At 40.9% G+C, this 13,621-nt stretch overlaps 1 protein-coding gene across 4 annotated transcripts in view; it reads right to left on the bottom strand.

Moving 5' to 3' along the window:
* Positions 1–13,621, bottom strand: part of RPS6KA2 (ribosomal protein S6 kinase A2) — a 308,863-nt gene that overhangs the window by 39,600 nt on the left and 255,642 nt on the right. For all 4 annotated transcript variants that reach the window (XM_069786870.1, XM_069786872.1, XM_069786871.1 and 1 more), the window contains one exon: positions 7,248–7,312. In XM_069786870.1, coding sequence (XP_069642971.1) covers positions 7,248–7,312 — 65 coding nt within the window. The remainder of the gene's footprint in view (positions 1–7,247; positions 7,313–13,621) is intronic.

Here is a 13,621-nt window from a genome sequence, read left to right as displayed (position 1 = left end):
CTTCCCCCCCGCCTGTTGTTTCTTAAGTGCTGTTGGAGCTACATTTGTATTTTGAATCCCTAACCCACATCTTCCACTACTAGGGAGGGATTGAAGATTCATCATGAGTCACACGCCACCTAAAGATGTGTAATCACAAATTCGCTTGCTGGGAGGGGATGGAAACAAAGAAGTTGCTTTTGCAAGTGAAAAGCACCTCCTCTGAGCGCAACCCGATGACTCCCTTTTCAATTTCCTTTTCCACTTGTGATAAAAATTATTTCTGGTGTTTCTGACTAGACAGCTAGGAAGAGCAAAAGGTAAACTGCCTAAAATATTCTTTTTTTTTTCCCCCCAAACTCTTGAATTGGGTAACTAAATAAAATCTTTGAGGAACAAGAACAAGCAGAGCAGTGTCATCTATGGGCTTTTCCATCCCACACTGGCTCCAGTTGTCTGAGTGAGCCACTACAACTAAAGCCAATTTGCTGAAGCACACTAAACCACAGGGCAGCCCAACACAGTTAAACATGAATGCTTGCTACAGGCAGGACACTTTGTCCTTTAAAAACCCGCATCCTGTAGACTGCAAAACACAACGTGACCCAAGCTGATCTAAGAAAACAGTAAGAACCACAGCTGCTGTTTTCTACACACACAGGGAACAAATCTCTTGGAGGATTTGAGAGCCTTCTGGATTTTCCAAGAATATTTCTAATTTTAGGTGAAATGTATTAATTTATTATCTCTTACCACGGTCCCAAATTATTTGGGGCTGATGGATCACCTTGATCTCTTCCAAGAGAAACCAACCAGAGCGGCAAATGACATAGCGAGTTAAGCTTCAAATCTTGCCTTTGACCATTTCTATCAGGCTGTCACATAAGTCCTGGTAAAGTCTAAACAGTTAGCTACATCATCCCAAATCATGGTAATCCTGGCTCTGTATGCAGAAGTCACTGGGAGTTCTATTTTAATGGGAGCAGGGTCCCAGCTGTCCCAGTTTAAATCCCAGTTTTTATATCCATTTGGGGGCATTTTATTGGGCATTCAAAAGAGACCTCGGATATGTTAGTGCTAACTGGAGCATTTAAATATCAGGTTGGGTACTTAAGATCATTATATGTGTGTTATTTTGCACAGGTATAAGAAGCTGAAGATTTTTTTTCTTCCACATTGCTTCCACATCCATAAAGGAGGAATGCATTCCTTAGCCCTTAATGTTTTATTGAGAGTGTAATTTCTGTCTCTTTCCCAGTAAAGAATTATTCCCTACATCCCACCCCCATTTTATTGAACTGGCCACAGCATTGACTTATCAAAGAAAAACGTGACTGAGATGTATCAGGAATCACACTGCATCACGCATGGCTGACGTATCCAGTGGCTGGGCAGAGGGAGTGCGTAATCCACAGAATGAGGGGGATGAACTCCAAGGTGTGAAAGTACTGATTTAGATATCCACACCTGGATACATATCCATGCTTCTGTCTACTTATCAACCCCTCACATCCTCCTGAGACTTTGATAATCAGCACCTTCAGATTAGTAAGTACCTACAAATTAACTAGAACACAGTTCTATAGCAGTTTGAGAAACTATGAGCTTCTATCAACTTCCTTTCTGATTTGGGACAAAAACCTTTTTTTTTTTTGAAATAACTAATTTTCCCCCAGGCCTCAATAACCTTTTCTTAGTATATGTTGCCAGACCCCTAAAATGAGCTTCATCTGAACACCTCCTCAGCTGGGACTTGAGTAATATAACAGGGAGACTAGTAACAAAATGCTGCAACATGTGTCTGTCTCTTGTTATTTATAAGCAGTTAATTTTTCATCATCTTTAAAAAAAATGCACTCCTAAAAAATCCCAGAGATGTAAATGCCCTGTACATGTGCCTGAAAAATATCAAGGAAAAGAAAATGGTTTAATTTAATTAAAAACTATTTAGTCATTTCCTCAACTGAGTTTCTTTGATGAAGAACTGAATTTTCCTTAGACACCTTCTAGAAATAGAAAGATCTTACCCTCCACAGTGACGCACTTGTAGCATGAGAATAAACTCCCTTGATACATATACCTGTCATGGAAAATCCAATAAGCAGACAAAAGGATGAACTACCCTTTAAAATGCTTGTCCTTTCCTAGATTAATGACTCAATGTTATTGCCTACAAATGATAGAAAAGCTAGCAGAATTCAGACCTTGGGATCAATTTTCGCTGTTGGTAAAATCTGCAATTAAATAATTCACATTTTCAGTTTAGTTTGATCTCTGATTAATATTGAAGGAAACAGAACTTGAGTCCACTTACTTCTCACTCCTTCCCTCAGCTGTATTTGACAGTTCATTTTCTAGCATGTCATTTGCTCTAGTTCCAATTTAGCTTGTCATCTAAACAAAAACTACTGTTTATACACCACCCTGACTGCAGTCTGCAAAAGGGGATTTCATTTTTCATTTTCAATGAAAAGCCAGAAATTCTTTATGCATGACCTGGAAAGAAGAAACAGTAATAAAAAAAGTCAGGAACCAGACTGTGCTTTCTCAGAGCCAATGGCTGAAATTATCTGAGGTCAACTCGTTTTGGGTCTGCTTGTCTTAGGGAGAAAAGGGGGTGCAAGGGTAGTAAGCAGGTAAAACTCAGGAGCTGGACATCTAATCTCCTTCCTGTGAATCCCAGCCTTGATCATGAAAGACAGCCCACTCATTCAACAAAGGATCCATCAAACTTGTGTCACAGTGCCTACTAAATGCCTTAGAGCAGGAAGACTGATGTTTGTAGAATCCTTCATCTATTTTTCACACTGGGAAGTGGGAATTTAGCGTTTTGCTACTGGGTGACAATAGCTGTAAAAATGAGACTCTTACAAAGATTAGCTCATGCCACAATTTCAGTTTGGGCATAAAAACTGTCAGATTGTCCACAGTTCATTTAGTGCCACTTATACACCAGAAGTTAAACCTAGGCTGGCTGGAGATTTGTGCTGAAGAATGGCACCGTGGAACACGGGAATGGCATCTGGAGGAGGACGGTCATTCTCTGGCCACACTCCTGTTTTCCAGGCTTGCACCTATTGCCTCTGCATGCAGCGGTCATACGCCATCAGCTCTGCTGGGCTTGGCAGCAGCATCTGCAGCATCGTAACAGGGGGCTTTCTTACACTGTGTGTGCTGCTTCCACTGTGCTTGCTGCCTTCATCCGAACCAGACACTATGTCTGGTTGCATCGGTTTGAAGACAGTGAAGGATGGGAAACAAGTAGGAAATGACTGCTCCAACAGATAAACACCTCGGTGACAGAGACAATAACCAAGCTCCAATCCAAAACCTGAGGGAACAGCTCTGACAGTACTCTGAAATGAAGGTCCGATTTATACATTTCTGCCTGTGATTCTGTCGTGGTTTAACCTCAGCCAGCAACTGAGCACCACACAGCCACTCGCTCACTTCCCCCTCCTGCCCCCCCCCCCCCGTGGGATGGGGAGGAGAATCAGAAAAAAAAGTAAAACTCATGGGTTGAGATAAGAACAGTTAAATAATTGAAATAAAAGAAAAGAAAATATAACAACAACAATAATAGTAATAATAATAATGAAAAGGGAGATAACAAAAAGAGAGAGAAATAAAACCCAAGAAAGACAAGTGATGCACAATGCAATTGCTCACCACCCACTGACCGATGCCCAAGCAGCGATCTGTGCCTCCCAGCCAACTCCCCCAAGTTTATATAGTAAGCATGATGTCCTATGGTATGGAATAATCCCTTTAGCTAGTTCAGGTCAGCTGTCCTGGCCATGCTCCCTCCCAGGTTCTTGCATACCTGTTCGCTGGCAGAGCATGGGAAACTGAAAAATTTTTGACTTAGGATAAGCGCTACTTAGCAACAACTAAAACATCAGTGTGTTATCAACATTATTCTCATACTAAATCCAAAACACACCGTACCAGCTACTAGGAAGAAAATTAACTCTATCCCAGCTGAAATCAGGGCAGATTCTAATGACTTCATCACTGTGATATCCAGACTTCACACACAACTTGGAGGGAAGCAGCTAGCTCACTGCGGTTTTGAATCTCTTTTTAAAATTAGATGAAGCAACTTGGTGGTTTGTTCATGGTTATCACGTCACCCTTGTAGGAAAAGTATTGCTTGAAAAAAGACCTGTTTCACACTGGGTTTCTAGAAGACAGTAGCCCATTCTAAGCCTTGATGAAGGATCATTTTACTAGAGTCACTGAAAGTTTCTATGCTGTCAGTCGCAGCAGTCCTGTCTATCATAGCTGCCAAGGTAGTACAGAAGCTCTCCAAAAGAACTTGCCTCTTGCTCTCTGAGGTCTTTATATTATATTACCAAGGTATAAAATAAATCAACATTCATGTCCTGCCTCAAAAATGTTGTTTGCTGACTGCCTACAAATTGATGTGAGGGATTCTGTATACGTGATGGGAGAACAAAATAACGGCATCGGGGACTCTTTTCCTGCAACTGTACAGAGATCAGCACTAAATATCCGTGTGCCTGATCTGTTTCTGTTCTCTGACCCTGCTGTTTCTGTCCGTGGAGAACACGTTAACAGTTAGTTGGATGATCATTGTGAGGCAAAGTCCTGGCTTCAGCTCAGGGCCCAGCTGGCTCACACCCCTCTGAAATGCATACAATACTGCTGCTGCAACTAGATAAGCCTCCCAAGATCTCCATGAGTGATAGCAAAATTAGGATTAAATGAGCAAATCTATTACAAAGATGATAGCTGATCTATGTAATAATGACCGTCTGTCTCCAAGAGAGTGCAATAAGCACTAATTATCTTGGATTAAAATGGATATTTACGGCTACGTTTTACAGCAAAGTTAGAGGGCTAGATAAGACATCAAAGGGCAATTAAATCCGCCTTCCTCTCTAGCTCCAAGTCATGGTCAAGCACACCTAGCCTCTTCACGGTAGATATTTCCCTAACCCGTCCATAAGAACTTTTTCAAATGATGGAGGACTGTACAATTTCCTCAGGACAGGCATGAAATTGTTCCTTAAAGAACTGAGCTTGAAACAATCACCAATCATCATGAGAGAAGGTGGTCTTGAGGACTCTTGCAGACCAGAACTGACTTTGCTGAAAACCTTTCCAAGATGCAGAGCCTCATTTCTCTGTGATGAGTTACTGAGCTGCTCCACTAGCGAACACAGAGGGAGAAACCCTCTCACTGCTCCAGTGCTCCTTATTACATTAAGACGTATGCACCTGACCTGTATTTTGATTGCAAAGCTGAGGACTGTGGAGATACCAGAGGAATACAGAAAATAATAATAATAATAATAAAACCCAAACTCTTCAGGATTCTCTATTTTTAATTTTCACTTAATGTAAAGTCTTCATACAGAATCCCATGATTAGTCAGAAGCAGAAGAGGAAAGAGAATCTAGACTCTACAACAGATGTAATGGGACTAAAAGTCAGGTGGACCAGAAAGGAAAATCTCAAACTCCACTTTCATTGATCATCTCTTAACATGCTTTTGAATAGTGCCAACTCTTCAACATGCAGTTCAAATCAGATTCAGGAGTTTTTCTAAAATAAATGGTTTTGTAGGCCTTTCAAAGACCACCTGGGCACCACAAAATGTCCTTTCATAGAGGAATTAGCTTTACTGTAAAGCCCTGGGCAGCAGTTTGAGAATGGCTCTGTCACATACATTCATGCTGGTTTACCAGAATTTATAGTGAGAACTGCATCAATGTGACCTGTAACACTAGCATTCATGAGTGAATTCAGATCAAATACTAAAGAGACATAATAATACCATAACACAGGTCAGATAAAATTAAACTAGAAAATTCTAGAGGATGTGGCAAACCGGAGCTCTGATGCCCTGGCAGATGTCCAGATCAAAAATGAAAAATGTTTGCCTCCAGGTTTGTCTAAAAATAAGTCGATTTGAACAAATATGACGCTGAAAATGTGGGAAGGCTTCACCTGTTCCAAGTCTAAATCAAATACTTAGCTAATCTCTGCCTCCAGCTTTATGAGCTGTAGCTGATAGCAATAAAATAAATCCTTGTTTACCATGCTGTTAATCATGTCTGACATGTCTTATTTGAACCATATTACATTTGATCAAATGTTTGCTGTTCCAATTTTGAGTGCTGATGTTAAATTAATGACTCACCTCAATAAAACATCAACCACTTGTAAGAGGAGCTGCTGTTTCCTGTTCTGGCTGGTTGACTCAGTGATGTAAAATCACTCTTCTGAAAATCCATCTATGTCGGGCTTTTCTGTAGCCCCCATCACAATACAGTGGAAGGGCCAGATCCCATCCTATGGTCACTCAGGCCAAAAGTGACAAGAAGGGGTTAACAGAGCTATCGTGCTGGAAGATTTATGATTCCCCCAGCATAAAGTAGCACAACCTGCTGTACACCTTGCTGTGCCACCTCTGCGGATACCCAGACAGTCCCAGCAGCACCAGGCTGTGTTTGGGAAAAGGGTGCGCCTGCAGGGCTGGGAGCTCTTTGGAGCTACTGTCGGCAGACGTGCAAGAGCAGCCCTGGGGCTGCTCTGAATAATTCCAAGAGAGAATAGGATTCCTGGAGGTCCCTGACATCAGAAAGAATAAAACTAGCATTTAGTCCAGCTTGCCCAACCCAGTCAGAAGGGACACGTATTTCAATATGGAACATAAAAGCAGCAAGATGGAGGGACCTAGAGCATCACACCGCTTCCCTCTGGAGTATCCCTTTCAAGCCCAAGTCCTTTGGCTCTGTTTTCTTTTGCAGTTGAAATATTATGGGAATTCTGTCATTTAAAGCTGCTCATTTTCACTCCAGCCCAGCTCCCACAATCAATGCATCATGTTTATTAGAGCTGAATGTGGAAATTATTCTGCAGAACACTGCAAATAGCCTCAGGTAGTACCGTGATAAGCCAGACCATCAGACAAAACAGAGACAAGCAGTTAGAAAAAACTGGCAATGCTGAAAGCAGCTTTCTATTTCTTTCATTTTGGGTATGTGAACAAATGTATATATATAATAATAGAATCATTTAGGTTGGAAAAGATCTTTAAGGTCATCGAGTCCAACTGTAAACCTAACACTGCCAAATATGTATGCAAGAGACATAGGCACCCACTTAAAAGGCTCTAGCTCCTGGGTTCCCTATGTTAGAGTTCCCTTCATCTTCTTTCTAAGCATGGCAGTTTGCCTTCAAAAATTTAGCTAAGAAAAATAATTAAAAAAGAACAAATAAAATGCTGCTCCACTTACGTTCCAGTCTATAGTAACAAAGAAAGGGTGACGTTTAATTTCTTCCACTCCATCAAATCCAGCACCTGACAAGAGAATGAAAGAATCAAAATTAAGTCATGCTTAGAACAGTGCTGCATGACATCTCTTCTCCAGCATTCCTCCCTGTCCCCTCTTTTCGTCTGACAAAGTCTGAGTCACCATCTAAACATTTCTTCTAGTCAAGAATCCCTGAACAGTGCAACTGCCATAACAGCACAAACTACCGTAAATACAGACAAGGGCACTTCATTAATTAAAATCGGATGGTGGCGGGTTTTTTACTTTTCTCTAATTGAGGCTGGTGCTGAGGCTGAATAGATGCTCACTTCAGGCTTCAGATGAGACACAGGATTTCAGCTGCAGCAGAGTGCACGCACCAGCGAGGCCAGGAGAAGCCCCAAGATGTCCCGATACTATGGCAAGGCTACTGCTGCTCCCCGCCACCCGTGGTAGCTCTTCTATCCGCACCGACTTTCAAATCTTGTCTAATTATCCATTTTCCATGGGCAGAGAAAGCTGCATTTCAGGTAAGTTCAGACTCAAAATACCTAAAGGCTCCAAATAATGTGAGCCAGGATTTTAGGTTCCCCCTTTTCAAATACTGTCTTCAAATTTGCCCGAGTACCAAAATCATGACTCTCAGTGGTATGTTTCCTTCACTGTTAAATTTCTGTTACATTACTAAAGGAAAATTAGAGAAACTCTTCTGAGATCTGGTAATGAATCTAATTACTTTTGCCTTATGTCTTCACTGAAGATTGCCTTTTTGTTCCTTTAGCTCAATTTATTTGCTTCACTGCCATTGCAAAAACCAACAGGTGCTCAGTAATAATTAAATAACTGTCAGAGATGATTTAGCATGGCATTTTGGGGGTTGATTTGACTTTGTTAATAGCACCTTTCATTTTCCAGTAGGAAAAATAACATTTGGAAGCAAAGGCTTTGCAATGCAATTTTGGAATCAGTTCCTGAAAGGTACCCAGCACTTCTTTACAAGGATGCTGAGCATCCTTGATTCCCAAAAGGACTTGGGATTCATAAGCGCCTTGCAAAAGGCACTCAGCACCTCAGAGGACTCAGCTTTTTTTATGTAGTATTTGTACTTTCTGAAGATCAGCATTACAAGCAGCTTTAGAAAGGTCTTGTCAACTCATGCTTTTGTAAAATGTGACATCTGCTCTCTTTGTGTACAAAACATTACCGATGTTTGCCAAAATGCATTGACCAGGAACAGCTTCCTACAGCCTGATTAACATTCACTGATGAATGGATACAAAAAGCAAACACTTTGTGAACGTAACATGCAGGATTGTCTGTCAGGCCTGCTAAATAATAACACAAGAGGAATGCTCTTCTGATTACTTCCCCATCCTGGTAATCTTACAGTATAGACAAATGTATCTGACGCACATAAGGATAAACAATCCTAGCCTGCCACGCCAAATTATGTGTTCGGAGGCAATCAACCCCACTGAGGAGCGAGGTCTTTGGGTTATGACAGACAGATGGCTCTAGGCAAACACAGCATGAAAACAAATCTTAGAAAGAGAAAAGAGGACAAAAGGAAGAACATTGTCACTGTATAAGTCTGTTGTACACCTACAACTTGAGTACAGAATGTAGTTGATGCCCCCACCTATAAAAGGGTATACTTGCTGAAGGTAGGAAAAATCAAAGAAGGGCAACAAGGAATAGTATGGAATGACTGAGTAGGCCAGGACTTTTCAACCTGGAAAGAGATGACTGAGTAGGTTTATGATAGGTCATTAAATGATGTTAGCAGGAATCAGGTTCAGAACAACCTGGAGATGTTTCCTCAGGCAACAGATAGTTGCGTGATGTGGAATTCCTTGGAAAAGATGATGTGGATGCAAAATATTTACATGGGTTCAGGGGGAGGCCAGAAAAGTATGTTGAAAAGAAATCTGTTGCAGATTACTTCATCGACAAACCACAGGAGGTTCAGGAAACCCCTTGCTTGACCTTAAAGCAGGTGTAGACTGGGAGAGAATTTAGGTGAAGTATTACATATGCTTACCCTATTCTTACTCTTCCCTAGGCAGTTGTTTATGGCCCACGGGTACTGAACAAGAAAATAGTGAGACTTAGATAGTAATAAGACTTGTTCTACGTCTTCCCTAGCATGTTTTTTCAATGCACGGTCTAAAGTCTGCACTAGATTCCCTTGGAAGATTTATTCTGATTTTAGCAATGCCAACAGGAACATGAAACCAACACAGTTACTCTGAAGAGAATTACATTAAGCAACTCTTCAGAGAAGAAATATCTGTGAAAAATGTTTTGTGTTCAGTGGTGGCGACTGGAAACTTTGTAATGTGCAGTAGATGTTCTTTGCTATATAAGGATGAAATCCAAGTGCCAAACTGAATTCAAAGGACTGGGATAAATGCTACAGACACTGTAAGCTACTGGTAGCGTTCCCTGGACTGAGGATAACTGCTGATGTATTCAATCTTCTCTGCTCTGTCCCTTCCCCATTGTTTCCCTTTTCCCTCTTTTGTAGGCTTATGGATACTTCACTGTGTGATGGGAATGACCTGCCTTTTTCAGACTATCTATTTGAAAGCCACACTTTTTGCTACTGTTGTTCTTTCTTCCACAAAAACCCAGAAATCAGGACCAAGGAAGAAGCCCACCCATAGCTACTTTTCTTAGTGGGGGACTGCAGTGTGCAGTAAGGAACGCAGCATGCAGTCGACACAGGCATTCATTTGAAAAATTGGCATTTCCCACTTGGGGCCACCTCAGAACTCTAGCAGAGAAGGAATATGTTGTTAGGAGTGCCAGGGCTTGACTCCATCTCTGGTTAGCTTAATGTATTGAAGAGCTTTAGGAAGGTAATAGCCTAATTTTGCAAAGAGTGAAGGACTTCCAATTCGCAGCAACCAATTTTACACCATGGAGAAGGTTCAGCGCTTCCTGCAGTTTTTACTCCCTGACCTTCCCCGCCATGAGACCTGCTGGCATAGCCCACCGCTCCCTCTTGGCTGTGTGCTGTGGCTGCAGGCAGCAGTGTGTCGCCTGGTCCTCTCCTCAGCTGGAGGAAGGAGGTGGCCCAAGGGCTCGCCCAGGGACAGCTCTGGGAGCCAGGAGGGGCAACCCTGACCCCACTCCAGAAGTCCATGGGAGAGGTTAGGCACCAGTGCCTATGGTGGAGTCTCTCTGGATTTGCTCAGCATGTTTCAGCCATTCATTTACCATCTGCAAATCTAAAGTGGTACTGGAAAGAGATGTGCTTTCATGGAGAAAAGAGAAGCACCAGAGAGGTCGTAACTGGAAAGTCCTGCTTCGTGGGGATGGACATTTTTTGGTATAGAGATGGGTATTTAGCAAACTGCTGAAGTGCAGCACAGGATGGCACACCACAGGACCACAAACCTCTCACCTTCCTCTAGGTTTCTAGTCGTTTTTTTTAACTTCACTTTAACTTCAATGTAGTAATCAAACCTATCTGTAAAGAATAATCAGCACAATCAAACCTACTGCCTGCAAACATTTCTATGTGCCATACAGTCCCATGAAGGTCTGTGAAGATAAATAACGCTTTCAGATCAAACTGCCAGTTTAAACACATTCTAGAGTGCAAGGATTTATATAAAAGCAGCCTCATGCTAATAAGCGAGAACTTGATTATCTAAGATTGTTTTATGCCTGTAATAAAAGTGTCTGCGAGCAGTAACAGTAGAATGTTTTGATTGCTGAATCATTATGGATAATGTGAGCTTTGTAATATATTAAGGGGAAAAAGGGAGACCTATGAAATTTGAAAGTTGATTATTTGGATATTCAAAATGAGCAGAAAGTGTTTCCAGATTTTTAGTTTCAGATAATAAAATTTTAGTGTCTCCACAGCTTCAGAATCTTTTTAGTGGGCTAGATTTTTTGAAATGCATTCCTAAGGTTTACAAGAAAGATGTACAGTCACTCTGACAAAGGTGAAACTTCTTTTTTAAAACCCACCATCTTATAAAGTGGAAAAACAAAGTTTTCTATGTGCCAAAGCAGAATATGTCTTCACTGAGAAAATAGGATTAAGGAAATAATAACTCTTTATTTGGCTTTTATTCTGAATCTACTAGCACATGCTTTTACTCTATACTTTCTTGGCCAAGCTGCTCAGTTATAAGGACTCTGGAACCTTTATACTGCTCAGCAGCGTAGGGAGTTCCTGAAATGCTCTTTACATTCATTTACCTACCTGATTAGATCCAGGCCTTAGGGCAAGTAAGAATTAGTCCCTTGCCTAAGTTCCTGGCAATGTAATGAACTAACACCTTCATCATACAATTTCTTTTCTGAGTTGCTTCCTCCTTGTTTGCCTGGATATACCAGTTAGTTTATTTTAATAATTTAAAATTATGCTTGTCTATAAACTAAAATTTATTGTACTTAATCAGAGCAATACTACCAAAGCAGTGCAATGCAGACTATTTGTACAGTAGAGTGTATAGGCTCAGAAAAGAACAGACAGCATCCGTAACAAGGGATGCCAAAGGAAGGAAGACTTTTGATTCCTTAAAAATTTGTTCTAAAGCATTAATACGAGCACCAGACTTAAAAATAGAATCAGGTAAACTGGATTACTAAATTCCTTCTCTGCCTTATCTGAGTATCTCCCTTCAACTCTAATATTTTCTTCCATTAATAATCCAAAGCTTCAAAACAAATTTCAAAGCAAAAGTTTAGAATACTTCATCAATCTTTACTTCTATTTGTTAAGATATCTAAATCAAATGGCAAAAAGCAAGACGGTAATCAGAATAAAATGATTTTCAAAGCTCAGCATCTTTCATCTTGCCAATATTAAAAATACTTTGGAACTAAATACACTTTCCAGATTTGTAAACTTCTGAAACAATGGCTGAAAACAAGTGTTTGAGCCATAATATGGTTCATTTATTTTAGCATGCTTCATTAATTTTCCAAAGATTTTTCAAAACAGGATGTCTAAGCCTACTTTTCTTTTAACTTCCAGAAAACTTTTCCCAGAAAAAGCTAAAAGCCACAAAGTTGAAGCAGTCCTTTTTTCTACTGACTTCTGTTCAGAATTTAGGCCAAACATTAAGTATTCCTTCTTTTACTACCAACAAGTCTGTTTCCATAATCCTTCATACTGATTCTCAATCAGTTAGAACAGAGAGCCTTCAGAAGCTTTCCACCGCTGTCGCTGGAATGCTAAGATCTATTTTTCTGTTACTCTTTTAGATTTTATTTCCTTGAATGTTTGTGTTATAAATAACGTCTTCCTTTCTCGCAGCCTTCCCAGTATTTCAATAAATCTCAGGTTTAAAACCTTGACACTTAGCGATTCCCCAGTATTAAAAGGGAGATGATATGGGGGTGTCCTGTTTTTGGCTGGGATAGAGTTAATTTTCCTTCTAGTAGCTGGTATAGTGTTATGTCTTGGGTTCAGTGTGAGAAGAATGTTGATAACACACTGATGTTTTCAGTTGTTGCTCATTAGTGTTTAGACTATAGTCAAGGACTTTTCAGCTTCTCATGCCCAGCCAGCAAGAAGGCTGGAGGGGCACAAGAAGCTGGGAGGGGACACAGCCAGGGCAGCTGACCCAAACTGGCCAACGGGGTATTCCATACCATGTGATGTCATGCCCAGTATATACACTGGGGGGACTTGGCCTGGGGGGATCACTGCTCAGGAACTAACTGGGCATCGGTCAGCAGGTGGTGAGCAACTGCACTGTGCATCACTTGTTTTGTATATTCCGATCCCTTTATTATTATTATTATTGTCATTTTATTATTGTTGTTATTATTATCGTTATTAGTTTCTTCTTTCCTGTTCTATTAAACTGTTCCTATCTCAACCCAGGAGTGTTACTTTTTTTTCCCCTGATTCTCTCCCCCATCCCACTGGGTGCTGGGGAACTGAGCAAGTGGCTGCATGCTGCTGAGCTGCTGGCTGGGGTTAAATCACAACAGGGGGCTAAAACTAAGCAACTTTGCTTATTTTAGCGAGTAGCTTTTTATTTAAGGACCAGTATCCAGAAACTCCCACTGAGTTCACTGGAGCCCCATTTTGGATGGATAGCAGCTTGTGGGAAGCCACAAAACGAGCAGAGCAGAACAAAACCAAGAGACAGAGACAGGGAGGAAACAGCAGAAAGGAACAGAGGGAGGAAGCGGGAAAAAAGTTTATATTTGCTGCAGCATATTATCTTTCTGAACATAGATTAAACCTAGAAATCCCAAGACTCTAATTTTCTCTAATGTCAAGCAAATTGCTTGAGAACGGTTGAAACCTGCTGAGAAAATGTGTTTTTCGACTATCATCTCTACAGCGTATCGGACTACAAGAGCTACCATTTAGGTCA

The sequence above is a fragment of the Haliaeetus albicilla genome, chromosome 7, assembly GCF_947461875.1.
Source record: "Haliaeetus albicilla chromosome 7, bHalAlb1.1, whole genome shotgun sequence".
NCBI lineage: Eukaryota > Metazoa > Chordata > Aves > Accipitriformes > Accipitridae > Haliaeetus > Haliaeetus albicilla.
Note: the sequence above shows the minus strand (reverse complement) of the source record. Positions and strands in the feature narration are given on the sequence as shown.